Source organism: Natator depressus, chromosome 16 (assembly GCF_965152275.1).
Source record: "Natator depressus isolate rNatDep1 chromosome 16, rNatDep2.hap1, whole genome shotgun sequence".
Taxonomy (NCBI): Eukaryota; Metazoa; Chordata; order Testudines; family Cheloniidae; genus Natator; species Natator depressus.
The window spans coordinates 15316332-15334969 of NC_134249.1; the positions used below are offsets into that span (position 1 = coordinate 15316332).

An 18638-nucleotide genomic window follows, 5' to 3' on the forward strand; every position below is an offset into this window, starting at 1 on the left:
CATCATTCATCTGAGGATCTCTTCTATTAAAACTCACGGCCCTCCTATGAGGCAGGTAGGTTCTCTTAACCCCCAGAGAGCAGTGGGGAAACTGAGGCACAGTAGACCTGTGGAAGTGCATTGTGTTAACTAACTTGTTTTAGCTAACTTGATGCAAAATGTGATTTTTGCCTTTAACGAGGACAAGGGCAGTCATGTTTTAATAACGTGTGAGGAGCTGGTCGTGGTTAACTCTAGGGCAGAGTTGAGTTTAGTGCCACATTAGTTAAAATGTGTCAGCGTGATGCGTTTTCTCATTGTAGACAAGGCTGCAGTGACATGCCCAGGGACACAGCCAGGAAGTAGAATCCGGGAGCTTGTGCATCCACCTGCCCTGCTCTAGCCACTAGCAGAATAGTAGGCTTTAAAGGTATCCCCCATCTCACCCAAAGCTGCAAGGCCCGGAGTGGAGGAGTGTTAACAGTGTAAGGGCATCGCACACATGGGGAGATGCCTGCTGCATCAGTGAGGGTATGTCTACACTGCAGTTAAAAACCCATGGCTGGGCCTGTGCCTGCTGACTCAGGCTGCGGGGCTGTTTAATTGCAATGAAGACATCTGGTCTCGGGCTGGAGCCCGGGCTATAGGACCCTGTGAAGTGGGAGAGTCCCAGAGCTGCATGGGCCAGCTGCGGGTGTCTCCCTGCAGTGTAGACATACCCTAAGTGTGATGGAATCTGCTCTTGTGGCGTGAGCCAGCAGCTCCTGAATTCCAACCCTCTGTCAACAAAGGGTCTGTCTCCGCTGCCGTCGCGGGGTGTGCTCCGCCCGAGCCGGCTTTAACTTCCTTAGCTCTGGTACCAGAGCAGCAAAGCTGCAGACTGGCCTTCAGCGCTGGCTTGGTGCCTGAGTGCCTGGCTTGGTCCCCTTTGCAAGACCAAGCCGCATGGGGGCATAACACAGTCCTGCTTCAATGTGGATGAGACCTAAATAGCCTGTAATCTAGAAAGTGTCCCACTACAGGGCTGCTCTTTTGGGACTCTGGAGGGGAGATTACCTCTCAATCCCACCCGGGATGGTGGCCACCGTGGAAAAGCACAGACTGGCCGAGCCATCATCCACCAGCCCAGTAAAGGAGACCCAGCGTTCGTCCAATGGGAAGGGAGTGTTCTTTGAAAGAAAGCTACAGTTTCTGATGCAGGTTTCTGAGGACAGGCAGGAACTAACACAGGCCTTTTGGTATTTGCGGTGGTGTTGTAGCCATGCTGGGCCCAGGATACTAGAGAGACAAGGCGGGTGAAGAGCTCTGTGTAGCTTGGAAGTTTGTCTCTTTCACCAGCAGAGGTTGGTTCAGTAAAAGATATTACCTCGCCCACCTTGTCTCTTTCATAGGCCTAGTGAGGCTGATATAGGGAAACTTAATATGAGGGAGAGAGAGAAGGAAGATTGCAGACTTGTGCCCAGAGAGGAGGAAGCACTGATATCTGCTGTCTCGATATCTTTGGCAGAGGTTGGACCAGCGACCCTCACAGCAGATCCCGAGGAATTCCAGAGAGAGCTCAGAGGTCTCTACGTTCAGGTACAGTTGACTGCCCCATCTTAATATCTGTACATTGTTGGCTAGTGGCCTATGGCAACTGGTATTTGAAACCCAAGTGTGGCCAGTTCGGAAACCCAGCTTGTTTGGTTGGAATGTAACCCTTAGCGGGTGGCAAAGAAGCCCCAGATGCCAAGGAGCATAACTCCTAAGCCAAGCAACCATGGAGCCACCTTGCCTCCCTTTGTAAGAGAGGCACTGTGTTCCTGTGCGACAGCTGGCATTTTAAAGCATCAGGTTTTAGTGTTATCACAAAGCTACAAGCGCAATGCACTCTCTCTCGGAACCAACCTTTAATTAAGGGAGGTATTCACAACCAAAGTGCAAGCAGAGGAAAGAATTCGGCTTTGTCATTACCTTTAAAAATAACTAGGAGCATCCTCCAACAGCGCTACCTGGATCCTCCCTGCCACGTGCGACTGGGTGCAGCCGGGAATTCTGGTGACACTTGTCACTCTTAAGGGAGATGCATTTCTACGCCCCGGGCAGGGAAAGAGAGGGGCTAATGCTGGTGCTACTGGGGACAAGTTCAACTCCCAGCACAGATGTGGAGCAGCCTCAGGGTGTGCCCAGCTGCCCCTTATTGGAGAATAGCTGAGGTGTGGGAATGTCCTGGCGATGCCCCCGACGTGCTCCCAATGCGCATGCTGTGCCTTAGGCTCCTGAGGGGTGGGGGAGAGCAGAGAGCAGCTCTGCGCTGGTCAGGAGAGACCCTGGGGAGCGGTGAGGGGGCCTGGTGTGGTCAGTGCCCCAGCAAGATGTCGGGGGCGGGGGGGGGGCTCTGTTGCTGCAGGTACCATCTTTGGATGAGACTTAGACCTGAGGCCTTGCCCGCCCCTGGTTATTCTAGATCCTGGCTGGGAGCTCTTTGCGTGAGCAGGGGTCCTGCCTAGGGTCCGGCTTGGGGAGCTACTGGAGTTGTTCCAGACATGATTTTTCTCCCTCCCACATAAAGTTTAGCTGAAAACAATTTTTGTTTGTTTGTTTTTTCATTGAATATTTCCCCCAGATATGTTCAAGTTTTTACTGCAAACCCCCAAACTAAAAACGTTCAGGTTTGGATTGAAAAACCAAAACCAATAAATATCAGAGGGGCAGCCTTGTTAGTCTGTATCCACAAAAGCAAGGAGGAGTCTGGTGGCACCTTAGAGACTAGCAGATTTATTTGGGCATAAGCTTTCGTGGGTAAAAACCCCACTTCTTCAGATGCAATAAATTGAACATTTCTGTCAGAAACGGAAAGTTATACACCCACTGCGTTCCACTGCAGAGAGAGCTGCATTTTGGCGACAGAGGAAGTGACTCGTGCGTAGATATTCATAACCTTGAATGATGCATTTATCTCTGTCCTCTGAGAGCAGGACGTGATCTTTAGGGTCCTTCGAGGTGCAAAGTGCTATACAAGATATTCTGTATTATTATTGTGTAAGTAATAACTGGCTGCCTGGCATGGCTTGGTTATAGCTGAGCGGTCTGTTGAACTCCCCTCTCTATGGTCTACGTCAGCTGGAGGCCCCTAAATGAGCGTCTCTTCCCAGGCCCGTAGGAAAGCTGGCAATTAGATTCTGTTTTCCTCTGTGTGTGAGGTGAAACTGTCACACTGGAGGGAAGGCTGGGAAGCCCTGGGAGGTTAGATGACTCTGTTGCTGAGCTGCCTTGGAGGCCACCAGGAGCTGGCATCTCTAGTCACCATGTGTTTGCACTGCGCATGCTTTGCATGAAGGGTCCATTTGTGAATGATTCATCGGGGTTGCAAGCGGGTTACAGGCAGGAGTAGTGTGTGTTATCCGAGGTCACCAGCACGTCGGTCGAAGGTGTTAAAGATGGTTACCAGCAACCTGTTGGTCTCTGTGACGGTCTATAATTAACTGTTGATTACAACATCGATTGATCATTTATTAACCCTTTATAAGCGACTCAGAAGTGGAATTTTGGTGTCTGAAAAAGGCACGAGTCTGCTGGGATCCCCTAGCGTTTCTGAAGTGCAGGGTGGGACACCGAGTGCGGCTCCTGCCTTTAGCTTCATTCCAGCAGCCTGTGACGTGGCACCTGTGCAGCCAGGTGGCGCTGCTGTTTGCACCTGTGGTGCCTACCTGTGTCCAAGCACTGCCAGTCAAATGGCAACTGTGCCTGTCCGCACTAGGGGCTTTCCGGGCTCAGGATATATGCCCAGGGCAGAGCAGGCATTGCTCACTGAACTCTTGGAAGGTGAGGCAGTGATCATGGTGGGGCACGTGGTCTCAGCAAGTTTTCCCCTCCCTAATGGAAATGGCGTCCCACCCCAGGTTGATTCCTGTGGCCCTCACTTTGGGCTCCGTTAGGATTACTCGGGTTTCCTAATGGGCTCTTTGGCTGCAGGGCGGAGGGGATTGCCCGGAGATGAGCGTCGGAGCCATCCAGCTGGCTGTGGAGGTCTCGCACCCGGGATCGTTCATCTATGTGTTCTCGGACGCTCGGGCCAAAGACTACAAGCGCAAGCAGGAGTTGCTGCAGCTCCTGCAGCACAAACAGTCCCAGGTGAGAGTCCGGCTACTGGCTTGCAGCTGCGTTCCCAGGAGATGTCCCTTCTCTGTGACCCAGGAGCCACTGAACATCCGCTCCCTGAGCCCACAAGGTGGCGAAGAGCCATGCAAAGGAAGCCTTTTGCAAAGCACAACAGTACCCAACTGTACTGGTCCTATAAAACCTATAAACAATGCCATGTATTCTTTACCTCCGTCTGCTGGTACGTTTTCTGTTGGCTAGCTCTTGACATATATATATAGACCCGGAGCACGCTCGTAACTGTTTGTTCACCTTGTGGTTGGCACATGCCAACCTGCTGCCAGTGGGGGAGGTGTGCGGATGGCTGGTTGGAGTCTCTTCTGACTTGGTTTGCTGTCGTGCATTTCTCTGTGGCAGGTTGTGTTCGTGCTAACGGGGGATTGCGGGGACAGAAGCCACCCTGGGTATCGAGTGTACGAAGAAATTGCGGCTACCAGCTCTGGGCAGATATTCCATCTGGATAAACAACAGGTGAAGGAGGTGAGTGGAAAAGACCTGAATTTTGTTACTTGTGAGCATCTGTGCTCTCAAATGAACTCACGCAGAGAAACGCTAAAAGACAAAAACGCCCTGTCACCTGTGGGTGAACACTTTTCACAGAGTGATCGCTCCCTATCTGACCTCTCAGTCCTCGTCCGCAAAGGAAACCTGCCCAATGCCTTCAAAAGATGAGCCTGGGAGTTTAAATTCATAACTTCGCTAGATACTAAAAATCATGGGCTGTACAGAGACACGTGATTTATGGCTCATTACAACAATCTATAACCCAGCCCCCAGCCTTTACACCCCTCCCCGCCCCGATTACTGGAGGGGTATTAATGGCCCACTTCACCTTGCATGGTCCCTTGAAATATGTGTTAACTTATGCTAAACAATCTGTTCCACCCTGTATTTAGCTGTGACACTCCGAGTACCTTTCCCAGGTCCGAAGAAGAGCTCTGTGTAGCTTAAAAGCTTGTTTGTCTCAGCAATAGAAGCTGGTCCAATAAAAGCTAGTATCTCCCACACCTTGTCTCTCTAGTATCCTGGGACCAGCGCGGCTACAATGACCCTGCCTGCGAGAATGGAAGACTTGGATGGTTTTCACAGTCTCCTTTATGTTTTGGGTGGCTGGGATGGCATGATAAGATCATGATGATCAGAGGCCTCTCTCCTTCGCTGGTTTGATGCTGTCGATCCCCTTTAGTTCAGGTGGCCTCATCAAGTTAGCAATGCAAGGCTCTTTTGTCTTTACTTGTCATCACATTAGTGGCTTAGATTGACATGCCATGGATTGTTATCCCTTAGGGACTTCCTGGAGGTTTGGGCATTCAGGAGCAAAGCCTCAGTGCCCATCTAATCCGCTGTCCCCGCTCCGGGGGACTGAAGAAGATGGTTGTCTCAGGGCTAACGCAGGAGCCTGGGAGTCTGTAGACCTGGGGTCTGTTTCTGGTTGCCTCGCAGGCTAGCTGCGTGATCCTGGGTTAAGTGCTTCCACTTCTTTGGGCCTCCATTTCCCCGTCTGTAGCATGAAGACGATACCACCCCTGGGGTGTGGAGGAGTAAGGCCAAGACCTTAAACCCAGGACCGCGGTGGGAGCTGTTGGGGGCTCCACACCTTTGAAAATCAGACAGGTCCCTAACTATGGAGCCTGACTTTAGACTCCTGCCTTTGACGGTCTTGACCCGGCTGGTCTGTGAAGCGCTTGGAGAGCAGGAGCCCAGCGTCCGTCTAACTATTAACAGCAACAGGTTTGGAGCGGTGAGGTCTCCTTCTGCCTCCCTTCCTCCCCCTTCCTGGCGGCTGGCTCTTGCACAGTATTCCCGTGGGCAAGGGGCGGGCTAATCACTCATCTGCTCCGAGCGGCTGAGTGGGAGCCATCTGGCAATAACAATTACGCCAGAATCTTTAATTCCTCTAACATCAGCAAGTGTGTGTGTTTGCTTTGTAACTGGAAAGGATCAGCCCTTGCTGCTGTCTCCTTTTCCTGCACCCTGCCTCCCTCCCTGCTCCAGCACCTGGAAAACAGCATGTTCGGGATAAACAGTTAAGGCTGGATCCTCAGATGCCGTGTCAATCACTGGAGCCCTGTCAGGTTGAGGATTTGGCCCTTAATTCTGTGCAAAGACTGGTTTCCTTGTTCCCATTCTCTGGACCCAGCTGCAGGGACCGATGGGACCAGTAAATGCCGTTGTATCTTGCATTTGTGTATGAGGTGTGACATGCTATCTATGGTACTCAGGCGGGTCCCTGTTACCAAAGTAATGGTACCCCAGTCCCTGAGCATCCCGCAGCTTGTAGTGTATTTATCGTCACCACCCCCTGTGAGGTAGGGCAGGACTATTGGCCCCATTGCATAGGTGGCAAAGCGCAGCACAGAGACTAGTCGCTTGCCCAAGGTCACACTCAAGCCTGTGACAGAGCGTGGAGTTGAATCCAGGTCTCCTGAGTGCCAGGAGCTGGGACTGCAATCACCCGAAGTCCTGCACCGTCCTTCTGGCTAGGAGCAGGCTGGGGTCAGCACTGGTAGCCAGTCAGGAGTTTCCTGTTGCCAGCTGAGCTCCGCTCTGGAGATCGAGGGGCTCCCTTAGACTGGTTCTTCCCTTGGGCAAGGGGAGGAACCGGAGCTGGATTTCTGTGTCCATATCTAACCTCCCCCCGGTCCTGTCACTTCTCTGGGCGCAGGGCCCACAGGGAGCAGGGGCTGGGCTCCGGCACTCGATCCCCTGCAGGACTTTCCCAAGCAGGTTGTTTTTCTTTTTTTACGGGAACAAAGAAAACGGTGCAAGGAGTGAAACTGAAGGGGAAAGGGAGGGTCAGGTGTGAGCAAGGGGGGGAGGGGCAGGTGTGAGCAAGGGTGGGGAGGAGCAAAGAACATGCTAAGGAGCCTGGCTCTGTCCTGTGCTGTCTGCTCTGGCTGTCCCATCTCCCCTGCACACCACCCCCCTGCTCAGCCCCACCCTGCAGCGTCCCAGGAGCTCCCCACGTTGCATATACTGGGCTGTCCAAATGCGTTTGTCTTGGCCCTTGGGCGTGGTGCAGGTTCTGATACAGGTCTGTGCGCTTCCTAGCCTGCTTTCCTCCCCGTGGGAGAGCGCACGATGTGCACCTCATGGCACCAGGATGGCTGGGGAGGGGTGCGGTGCCCATTAAAGGCTTTCCCATGGGGCTGGAGGAGCCAGGCCTTGCCCTCCAGTTGAGTTGTTGCTCAAGATCTTGGTGGTGAATCTCGAGAAGGCTCGGTCCCTCCTGTTCACGTGACTGAACTAATCTCTGTATACGTACAGTGTGTATCCCCCCGCCTAGTTTGTGCCTGGACTCTTACCACCTCTGCACCTTCGGGGGAGAGGTAACCAGGAGCAACAGCCCTGACAGCAGGCCCCCTCCCAATATCTCAATGTCTGTGCATCCCGGCACACCAGAGAGCATCCTGGGTTTACGGTGGGGTGGCCTATGATAGGAGGGGACCATGTTTTGCATTTGAGGCGCCTTCCAGTCCTATGTCCCTGCTCCATGTCACCCTCTCTGCCCCGTAGGTGCTGAAATGGGTAGAAGAGGCTATCCAGGCCTCCAAAGTCCACCTGCTGTCCACAGACCACGAGCAGGGGGGAGAGCACACCTGGCTGGTTCCCTTTGACCCCAGCCTGAAGGAAGTCACCATCTCCGTGAGCGGCCCCGCTCCAGAGATCGAAGTCAGGGATCCGGCAGGTATGTCCCAGGGCGTTGTCAGCAAGCGGGTCCCAACCTCGGGCAGGGGGAGGACAGTTCCGGCTATGGTGAGAGCCTAGTGAGCAGCCTATGTCAGCTGCGGGTCCACTGGCCCAAGCAGCAGAGAGCTGAGGTTTAGAGCTAAAAAGGTCCTGAGTTCAGTCCCTTTTGGGGACCCGACCAGGGGCTCGTTTGATGAGCGAATGGGAGACTGAGGCCAGGAAATAACCAAGCTGAGCTGCACTGAGGGAGACGAGCCACAGGGCAAAAATCTGTTCAGCAAAAAGTAATGAGCTGCAAAGACCTCGTTAAGCTCCCAAGTGTGTCCCTTCCCCTCTGCCATGTTAAATTCATACTTTAATTTTGTAAGAGCTGCTTTTCCCCTATCCCTTCCGGGCCTTTCTTCCCAGCTGTCAGTTGACAACTGCTGATTGACAGTAACTGCTCCTCAGCCACTGAAATTACCCCACGTGGCTGGCTTTCCCCAAGCATTGTCAACGCACGGTGTGAGCAAACGACCTGCAGAGAGCGCTGAGGACACGAGGGAGACCAGGAGGATGAGGGTTAAAGAGAAGTGATATGGGGGCTCGGAGCTGGGAAGGGAGCGGTGCAGATAGATAGGCAGCATGGGTGAACGAGAGACCCTCCCAGCTGACCGGGTCCCGTGGAAGGGACCGAGAGGCCGTGAATACTGAGGGTTTAGAATGAGCAGAGGGAAATGTGGGTAGGTGGATGTGTGGTCATACGCAGGAGGAGGAAGGGCAGCGGGCTGGATGGGTGTCTCTCCTTAGAGAAGAGGGTGAGGGAAAGATGAGCAACCTCCAGCAAAAATGGAAAAGGAGCGGCTAGCTAGCGTGGCAGGGCTTGGGTTGGAGAGAGCTGGGATCCCGGGCTGCTTTCTCCAGGGGCACAGGGTCTGTGGAGGGAGCCGTAATGTCGGAAGTGGCGCTAAAACCTGGTGGGAGGAGAAAGCTTTGTAGGCTTGTCAGGTGTGGGAATACAATGCTGAGCCCACTGCTAGCCATTCGGGGCTATGGGCAGAAGGCGGCCCTGGAGGCTGTGATGCAAACAGACTCCTGCCGAGAACGGGCAACTCGAAGACTGGGCTTCTGCCTTCCTCTGTCCTGGGCAGGCCGTAATGGGCAGATGCGTCGGGCATGGCTTGTTGGAAAGCCACCAACTATTGGATGTAGCGGGGGTGGGCCGTCCTTCCTGGGACGGGTGAGCGGGAAGCAGGAGGCGCTAACCCAAGGATTCCGCTTGCCGGTGCAGGGAAGATCCTTCAGAAAGGCTGGGGCCTGGAGGAACACCTCAACATCCCGAACTCCGCCAAGGTGCTGACCGTCAAGCCTCACTGGCCGGGCGTGTGGTCAGTCAAGGTAGGATGGAAGCGAAAGGAATTGCTGGGCCAGGGGCCTATCTAGGCCAGATCCTTCCTTAGAGGTTTTTAAGGTCAGGCTTGACAAAGCCCTGGCTGGGATGATTTAACTGGGAATTGGTCCTGCTTCAAGCAGGGGGTTGGACTAGATGACCTTCTGGGGTCCCTTCCAACCCTGATATTCTATGATTCTATGATCCTAGAGCAGGCAAACCCCTTTGCCTGAGAGGTTCTCCACGTGCCAAGAGACGTGGAGAAATGTATAGAACGCAACTTTGGTGTCTCGTCCCCAGCTTGCTCCCCAGGGCCTATCCCCTCTCTAGGGTGGAGACGCTGCAGCTGCCTCATTGACTGGTTCCAGCCTGAGCACCCTTCCCTGTAGCACCCAAGTGTTGCCTCCCTAGTCCCCTGCCCCCTCTGGGAGCTGGGTCCCTTGTGATAACTTCAGCCCTGATGCAGGAAGGGAGGCTGACCCAGGGGCTGGGTTTTCCCCTTCCACCACCAGCTCCACTCTGGAAGGCAATGGGCTGGCCACCGGGAATATTTCATGGGGTTCTAAGGAAAGCCAAGTGCCCTGAATAAATAGGGGCATGGGACTTCTCAGGAAGGTGTCAATTGGTTAAGGGCACTTTGAAGTCAACTCTAAAAGTCCGAGGGCCAGCTTCTCTACAGGTGTCGGGGTGAAACTCCATTGAAGTAATGGAAATGCTCCCATTTGCAACAGAGAATTTGGCTTCACTGAACATAAAGATTCCCCCCACGGTTCCACTCGTTCTGTCACTCCGATCCCATTGTGGCTCTCCAGGGCTGCAGAAGGAAGTGTGTGCCTGCCCAGAATGCAGGCTACTAAAAAGGTCTGTCTGCAGCTTACTGCAGCCTCTCCCTTCTCCCCTACCCCTTGATCCTGCATGGTGGGCAGCTTCAGGAGTCAGAGCTACCCCCTTTCTACACTTGATGACGTGACCTCTCTGTTTGCTGCTTTCAGATCCAGAGCAGCGGCCGCCACTCAGTGAGAATCACGGGCGTCAGTGCCATCCGTTTCCGAGCCAGCTTTTCCCACCAACCTACGTTCGACCTAAACCACCCCAGAGAGCGGCCTGTGCATGGTACCTCCTGCTCTTCCCATGGTGTGCGTGCGTGTGTGTGGAGGGGGCAGTGGGGTCCGTAAGACGCGGCGTGCTAGAGAGCGAATGGAGCCGAAGATAAGTGGGCTCCCGCTGCTTTGCTGGGCTCCAGGGCAAGCTGCTCTGTTCCACGTTTGCTGAAGCTTCGAGTGGCCTTCGGAGCAGCTCCGAGTGGAGTGTGTTGCAGCAATCCAGCCTGGAGCCAGCAGGCGCTATTGTTTATACGGCGGCAGTGCCTAGGGGTCCCAACCATAGAGCAGGGCCTCATTGTGCTAGGCACTGTACAAACGTAGAACAAACGCAGTCCCTGCCCCAAGGAGCCTGCAGTCGAAGTATAAAATGAGACAGCAGGTGGCTGCAGACAGGCAGGGGAGCCCAAGGTAACGATGAGATGAGCATGGAAAGCAGTGATCCCAGCTGCTGAATAATAGGGGTGATGTTTGCAGCAGAGAGGAAAGGTAACAGTGCTTTACAATGACTGTCCTGGATGCAGTCCCATTCCTTGCTCTCCCCGCTGCCTTCCCCTGTCTCTGCAGGGCTTCCTGTCTCTGTGCTGATTAACTGCACTGGCTTGGAGCCTCCAGGGCACCTGAAGGGCGTGGAGCTGTATGACAGCTCTGGCCGGCCCCTCGTCTCCCTGCCGACGCGGCCTTTCTCCAATGACTCCTCCAGCCAGCTCTGGGTGGGACCCCAATTCCAGGCACCCATGGGAAGCTTCTTGCTGAAAGTGACAGGGGAAGACCCAGATGGACACCCATTGCAGCGTGTATCGGGAGTCGCCTACACCAGTGTGGTCCCAGGTGAGCAACTCTGGCTTGTACGGTCCCAGCGGGAAGAGGTTTGGAGCTGCTGGCTTGATGCCTTTCTGTAGCTCGTAGAGTAGCATCGGGAATAGGCCAACCAGCTTTTATTCCTCTTACAAGCAGGTACCTGAAATCACCCAGGAAAGGGCTGGAGGTAGGTGTAATGTCCCAGGTTCTGAACGGACATTTCTCTAATACTCCCTCCATGGTAGAACCCCACCTACCTTGCGGGGTTCATCTGTCCAACTTCTTTCCAGGAGCACAAAACCTAGCCCTCTTCTGGGAGAAGGGTTTGTAGCTGCCTGCTCTGTTTTGAGGAGGCATAGCCAGTTACACGTTTAGTATAAATGTACAGACAAGGTTAGGGAGAAGCTTGTCCTATGTGGCTCAAGGAGTGAGGCTGCTATTTGAAAGCAGAGGTGAAGCAGGTATTGCAGTGATATGTATGATATAACTGCCCAGAGAGGGAGGAGTAGCCAGTGTCATAATAGACTATGGAATCACAGCCTTTCGCAGACAGGAGGTATTTATTAAACCCAAACAGCTGCAATTAGAACCATGAACAAACAGGTTTCTACACAGCTTTGAGATCCAGCTTCGTCTCCATTGTTTACCAGAACCACACCCTCTCTAGTACTCTATAGAGCACACAGAGATCTAATGTCTGCAGAATATACTGCAAGTAAACATCATTACAGCAGGACCTGTGCCTTACCGAATGAGGCCCTAACTTTAGCTTCTTATAGTGAGTTATTAGGAGAAAGCCAGTCAGGGGCTGCTCATTCTTTAAAGGAAAGACCGTTCCATTTCAACACAGGGGTCCAGTTTGGTTTTTTTCATGGTTATTTTTTTTTCCTCTCCCTAATCAAATTTTCAATGTTCTGTTTCTGAGAATTAGGGAGTCTCTCTCTTTCTCTTTCTCTTTCTTTTTACCCCATGCCTGTCCCCACCACCCAGGTCTACCCAAAGTGAACATGCCCAGTAAAATCCAGGCTTATCACAATCAGTCACTGCTGATCAGCTGCTCTGCCCAGAGCGAGATCCCCTTCCAACTGAAGCTCAGCCGTGGTGGGGAGATGCTTGGAAAGGATCAACTTTTCACGTAAGTCTCAGGCTCTACTGCAGTAAGTCCGTTACTTGGTAAATTTCCCCAAACCCACATTAGTCACATGCAAATATAGGTAGCTCTGGCTAGGATGTTAATTACAAGGGCTAGCAATCCTCATGCTCCAGGGCACAAAATGATGTCCAGCTTGGGGGACAGGAAGGTATTTGTTCCATGGCATAACATTACACCATACGTTCTTGCCTGTTCTTTGGACGTACCTTCAATAGCTGAGATCAGAGATAGGTTCCCCCCACCAGGATGGACCAATGGCTCTGTCCCGGCATGACAGCCACTGTGTTACTCTTTGCTGTCTGTCTCCATAGAGTGGATCTGGCTTGCTCTCTGGGGGAGTGGGCATGGCTGACCTCCACTATCCAATCTGGACACTTGGAGTTACTGGAATGCTGCTTCCTTTGAGGTTGTGGTGGTGAAGTCCATGTATTAGCAATAGGGTGAAGAATACACGTGGCTCAGGGGACCAAGTGGGAAATTTCCCTTCCAATTGGAATTCCCACTGAGGCCCTGAAGACCTCATGGACTGCTTGTTCCCTGCTGTCGCTGCGGTCATGCTGACTCAGACAGCGGCTTCTCTTGGTACTCCGTGACACAGCACAGTGGGTTTTCAGTGTGCTAGCAGTGGGTTCCTCATTCCTTCCGCAGCAAAATGCAAGATAAAAGTCTTTACACGTGAGCCCCCAAACCTCCAGCCTGCGTGCAGGCTAAGGACACACACTTGGGATGCAGGGGTAAAAGGAACTGCGTGTGAATTGTGATCTCCCACTGCGGCAGTGGAGAGAGTGGGGGCCTCCGTGCCATGTAACGCAGCTCTAAGCAGGTCTAGACAGCACGGAGATAAACCCCCAAGCACCCTGTCTATGCTAGTGCCCCTGTCATTGCTGCACGGGGGAGAGATTTTAGGAAAAATCCCAGCGTCGGTCCAGTTGTCAAAAACCCCGGAGATTCTGCTTTCAGCCAATCTGGCCCCTTGAAGGTGCCTTCAGTGGGGCTCCCCACAATTAAGGCGCCGTAAATGGTGAGTTGCTTGTGAAAATCTCAGCCAGTGCCAAAAGAGGAGAGCCGGGTGTCTTCCTCTCCAGTCTCAGGGGGGTTCTTTGGTTTTTTCCCCAGGGATTCTGGGACCAGCAGCTGGGAGATCCCTGTGGTTTCCGGAAGCGATGAAGGTTTTTATGAGTGCACAGCTGTTAGCAAAGCTGGGGCAGCGCGAGCTCGCGGCTACCTCTCTGTCACAGGTCAGTACTGAGGATGGCGGGGGGCAACTCGGGCAGGTGACAGCCTCAGCCCAGTCTCCCACAGAGCATGCTGCAATGAGGACTCCGCCCCTGGGCTTTGCTTCCAATATTTAATGGTCAAGCTCAGCACTTCAGTGTTAGAGACCTCTGAATGACAGAATTTGGGACTGACTCCAGTGGGGTGAATGGGGGTCAGCAGCCTGGATAATTGGACCCCACTGTTTGCTTCCCCCATGCAGAGCCGCCTCCGTACCTGGTGCCCCCTAGGAACATCACTGCATTGCCAGGACAAGGAGTGATCATGTCTTGCCCAGTGTCAGGAGACGTTGCTTATAATCTGACCTGGAGCCGGGATGGGAAGGTGCTGCAGCCGGACGAGGGATGGGTGAGGGTCCTGCGGAACCTCTCGCTGGAGATTGTCAGTGTTCAGTTGGATGATGGTGGCCGGTACGAATGCACTGCAAGCAACAGCCATGGGACAGCTAATGCTTCCATCTGGCTCTTTGTTCAGGGTAAGCTGTCCTGTCTCCATGCAGTATCTGAGCCCTATGTTGAGGCGATTACCTGTCCTTGGCTGGGCCTGAAATCCCTTAGAGTCTGAGCTGAACTGGGGGGAACACACCGGTTGCTTCTCCAGGGCATGCCACAGATCCAAGAGTCTTACAAAGGGTCTGTTTGGAAGGATCTGTGTCATCCTGTATGGGTTTATATGAGCAGAAGCAGTGCAGGAGGTGGCATCCCCAGTGCTTTGTGAAAGTCACTTGTCACCAAGATCAGAGCTGGCCTGATGGATCAGCAAAGCAAGTCTCTGCTCTTTGAGTCTCTGCTCTTCTGGGACCCCTGCTTCCTTGCAAGCTCCCCAAGCCATAGATCAGCCTAGTGGCAGGACTGCAGGCTGGGAACTTGCTGCTTTATTTGACTGCATCCCAAGAGAGTTATGGGGGGAATATTCCCACTGACTGAACAGGACGTAAGGGAAGGGTGGAGCATGGCTGCACCCCCTACTGCGCTGAGTAACCCAGTTAACCCTATAATGACCGCTTCACCACACTGCTCCCCTCATTCAATTGTGAGGCTGGAGGGAGCAACAACATATGGCCTGTAGCCCCAACAATGGCAAGGCTGGACCTGAGGAACATTGCCATTCCAGAAGCCCAGTGTGGAAGTAGGAAGTGAGAGAAAGAGATTTAAGTGTAGCCACCTTGGTTCTGTTAGAAACAGGGCAAAAGTTAGGCTAACTTTAACCCTAATAACACGAGACTTGCAAAGCAGGACTGGGGAAAGCGTATGGAAAATTGCTAAGCTGTCTGACCTTGTTTTTAGACAAAATAGAATGTAGTGGTAGCAGAAAATCATTAATAATAATAAGACATCAGGACTGAAAATGTGTAAACAAAGTGCAATTGCTATTCGTCAATGCATGTAACGAAAACTATAAATATTTGTGATAAACCACTTGTTGTTCGGAGTCTTGTCTAAGGCCAGGGTAACTCCTGACTTGCAGTCTCCCCAGCAATTGCTTGAAATAAAAATTGTCTCTGACTTACTGCATCCGAACAGAGGAAGAGGATTTGATTTCTTCCACACCAGTTTCACTGCTCTCGGCCACTGTTCCTTTACCGCCTTCCGCTAGCTCTGTGCTCCCTCTCTGCGGTAGGAGGGGGAGAGCCAGGAATTGGGCCTCTGGAGCTGGGAGCAGGTGACTGGTGTCTGACCCGCGTTGTGTTTCTCTGTGTGTAGAGGCGCCTCGAGTAAGGGTGGCCGCAAGCTCGCAGTCGTTCACCAGGGGCGGGGAGGTGAGGCTCAACTGCACGGCGCTGGGCCACCCTGTGCCCCGAATCTCCTGGAAACGGTGGGACCGAGCCCTGGAAAAGGACGGCAGGTAACGTTAGCTAATCAGAGCCTCGGCCGCTTTGCTCCTGGGCTTCGATGCAAACTGCCGCGGGTCAGCCCCGCTCAGCAGAGCAGCCTCAGACTCATGAGGGTGGGCGGCGGGGGATGAGGAGGAAAAGGGGGCACCTTTTCCACCCCGTGCACACCAAAGGGTATTGAGTACAAGGCTTTTATTGCTGTTTCCAGACCTCCTGCAGGTGGAGGCCGGCTTGGTCAGACCAAAGCTTTTAGGCAGGTTACAAAACATGGCTGCAGCCCCAGGCTATGCTACAAATCCGCCTCGTGCTGGTAAAGGGGCTGGGGCAGCGGTGGTGTGGCCAGTTCCGTGATAGAGGTTTGATGCGTTAGTGTTTAGTCTAGGCTGGGCCTTGACCTCATGAAATGGAGGAGTTTGTCTCTTGGGGACTGTTGCAATGCTGGAGGGGCAGAGCTGCACCCCCTTGCCGTCTGCTCCTGGGCTTAAGGGGGATCTCCACTCTCGGAGGCGTTGGCTGAGTCATGTTTGTTCTCTTCGGCCTGCTCACTGCGTCGGGCTGTTTTTTGTTTTTTTTTTTTTTTTTTGGGGTGGGGGCTATTAAATGAGTCCCCACAGGCAACCGGAGAAGGTTTCTGGTGGTTCATGTGCCTGGAGAGGGCTGATAAAGGGAAAAGGGGGAAACGGCAGGAAATGATATGAACTGCACATCAGAGATTAGAAGGGCTCGGTCTAGTTAAAATGAATATATTTTAAAAAACCATGCTTCCTTATCTCTGCTGCTAATAACACTGGAGGTTGCGGACGCTGTGAAAGCGTGTTAAAATCAAAGTGACTTTTCACGCTCTGTAGCATGCAAGGAGGGGAGGAACAATGGAAATAAACTTACTTTTGACCTTTATTTATTGTCAGTTTCTGATAAATTTCACTTTCAGGCTCCCCGACTAGCGCCATGTTGCAAAGATTTAGGCTACGAACACAGTACTGGACATTTTTTTTGGTGTGTTTTTTTACTTAAATTGCAGAAACCCAAAAAAAGTAAAAAACGTTCTGATTTTTTTTTCTTATTCATGGAAACATTTGCTTTAGTTGTTAGGCCTCGTTTCTGCTGTAGCTGATCCTACTGTTACTTTTTTTTTTTTGTTAAGGGCCAAACTTGACCTATGAATTCCCCTTTTAACTTTTTCTTTGGGAAAAGTGCAAGGAGATTTTTTTAGGGCAAGTCATGCTCTATTTTCTTCTTTTTCTGAGCTTTGTTTTCATGGTGACCTTTCCCCCCACCCCTGCTCTTTTCTTTCTTGTTCTAGGTTTCTCATAGATGCTCTGGGCACCCTGATAATCAAGGAGGCTGTCCCTGAGGATGCTGGGAATTATAGCTGCTTTGCTGCCAGTCGGATTGGATGGGATGAGCAGACAGTAATCCTACAGTACACAGGTACCAGCTCCTGTAGCTTGTCCTAAGGCAGAATCTCCATTGGGAAGACTCCATTGACTTTGGATCAGGCTCTTAGCCAGGAGGGGCATTATTAATATTGTTTGTATTGTGGTCATGCGCAGGAGGTCCATTCGTGGACAGGACCCTTCTGTGCCAGGCACTGTACAAACCCATAAGAAAAGGCGCTAGAGAATAGGGCCTCTGAAGAGGACTGTGGTAAGACCACTGGCTTTGGGATCACTTTGCTATAGACAGATGCTTGCAATACTCCTCTAGGGCCTGATCCATTGAAGTGAATGGGCTTTGGATCGTGGCCGTCGTCAACAAAGTCCCAAGGGAGGCCTGCAATGGTGGATTCCCTTACCTGGGGTTACTCATTCTCCCAGGGACTTGTTGGGAGAACTGGAGGGTCTTACTGAAAATTAAAGTCATCACCTTCAGGAGCAACGCGGTGTGAGCAGAGAGCTGCCCAGCAAAACGCTGCTGATGTTTTCTGGTTTCAGGGTCTAGTTAAGATTAACCTATCTATTGTGTCTTATGGTTCCTTCATCCCTGTCCTCGCCCCTCCTCTGTGCTGTTCTCGTTCCTTGAGCCTCTGTGTAGACAGGACACAGCTGGTTTGAATGCCTGGTGTTTTCCTTAGGTGGATGCATGCTCGGACTCCTGAACTTTTGTGTCAAGTCCCTTGTTAAAGAGGTTATGCTCCACCCTCCTCATCAGGCTCCCTGTTCAGAACCTCCCCTGATTTATAACGCGCCTCATTACCTTCCATGTTACCTTCATTCTCACTTCAGGCATTGTGTTGGCTCAAGAAACTGGTGCCCTGAGGATGATCAATAACAGTGTGTTACAATAATAACTCAACACTACTGCTCTCTCCGCAGCATTTCCAACGCACCCCGCTTTTTCCTGGGATAGTTCAAAGCAAATCATTTTCCCAGGAAAATTTCGGACACATCTTTATCTATTACGGAAAGATAAGATCAGATACACACGTTTCCAGAACACCTCCCTAATAACAATCCTGAAGCACCGTTATGGCTGGCCCAGTGTCGCACTGGCTAGGAAATACCAACCAAAAAACAAGTAACCAGATTACAACATCAGGATGTAACACGAGGATATTGGAAGAGAACAAGTAAAAACATTAGTCTTCATCTTGAACATTCAAAATATAAAATAACCAGGCAATGGACATATATAAAAAAGAGAGGGGAAAATATACATCCAAAGAGTCAATAGTTAATTACAGTCCCTTCTCAAGGAAGTTGCTCTGTCTTTATAAAGAGCCACTGTTCATTTCACATTCAGAATTGTCATCTCTCCAGTAAGATATTCAGTCAGGAAAGAAGGATGAGCTTGCAGATAAGGCACTTGGCTGGGATTCAGGAGATCTGGATTCAGTTCTCAGACTCTCTGTGTGAGCTTTGGCAAGTCACTTAACCTCTCCCTGCCTCAGTTTCCCATCTCTAAAATATGGATAATAATTGGGGATGTCAGGCGATTAAAAAAATTAATCGCAATTAATCACGCGATTTAAAAAATTAATTGCGATTAATCATGCTATTAATCGTGCTGTTAAACAATAATAGAATACCATTTATTTAAATATTTTTGGGTGTTTTCTAACTTTTCAAATATATTGATTGCATTTACAACACAGAATACCAAGTGTACAGTGCTCACTTTATAATTATTTTTTATTACAAATATTTGCACTGCAAAAAACCAAAAGAAATAGTATTTTTCAGTTCACCTAATACAAGTACTGTAGTGCAATCTCTTTATCATGAAAGTTGAACTTACAAATGTAGAATTATGTACAAAAAATAACTGCATTCAAAAATAAAATAATGCAAAACTTCA

The 18638-nt window shown here is 51.5% G+C and overlaps 1 protein-coding gene across 1 annotated transcript in view; it reads left to right on the plus strand.

Annotated features, from left to right (window-relative positions):
• HMCN2 (hemicentin 2) overlaps nucleotides 1-18638 on the plus strand; it is a 119860-nt gene that overhangs the window by 12937 nt on the left and 88285 nt on the right. Inside the window, exons 3-14 of the mRNA XM_074973993.1 lie at nucleotides 1487-1557; nucleotides 3934-4092; nucleotides 4477-4599; nucleotides 7636-7807; nucleotides 9080-9186; nucleotides 10171-10291; nucleotides 10846-11109; nucleotides 12070-12214; nucleotides 13349-13470; nucleotides 13710-13982; nucleotides 15211-15352; nucleotides 16645-16772. Coding sequence (XP_074830094.1) covers nucleotides 1487-1557; nucleotides 3934-4092; nucleotides 4477-4599; nucleotides 7636-7807; nucleotides 9080-9186; nucleotides 10171-10291; nucleotides 10846-11109; nucleotides 12070-12214; nucleotides 13349-13470; nucleotides 13710-13982; nucleotides 15211-15352; nucleotides 16645-16772 — 1827 coding nt within the window. The remainder of the gene's footprint in view (nucleotides 1-1486; nucleotides 1558-3933; nucleotides 4093-4476; nucleotides 4600-7635; nucleotides 7808-9079; nucleotides 9187-10170; nucleotides 10292-10845; nucleotides 11110-12069; nucleotides 12215-13348; nucleotides 13471-13709; nucleotides 13983-15210; nucleotides 15353-16644; nucleotides 16773-18638) is intronic.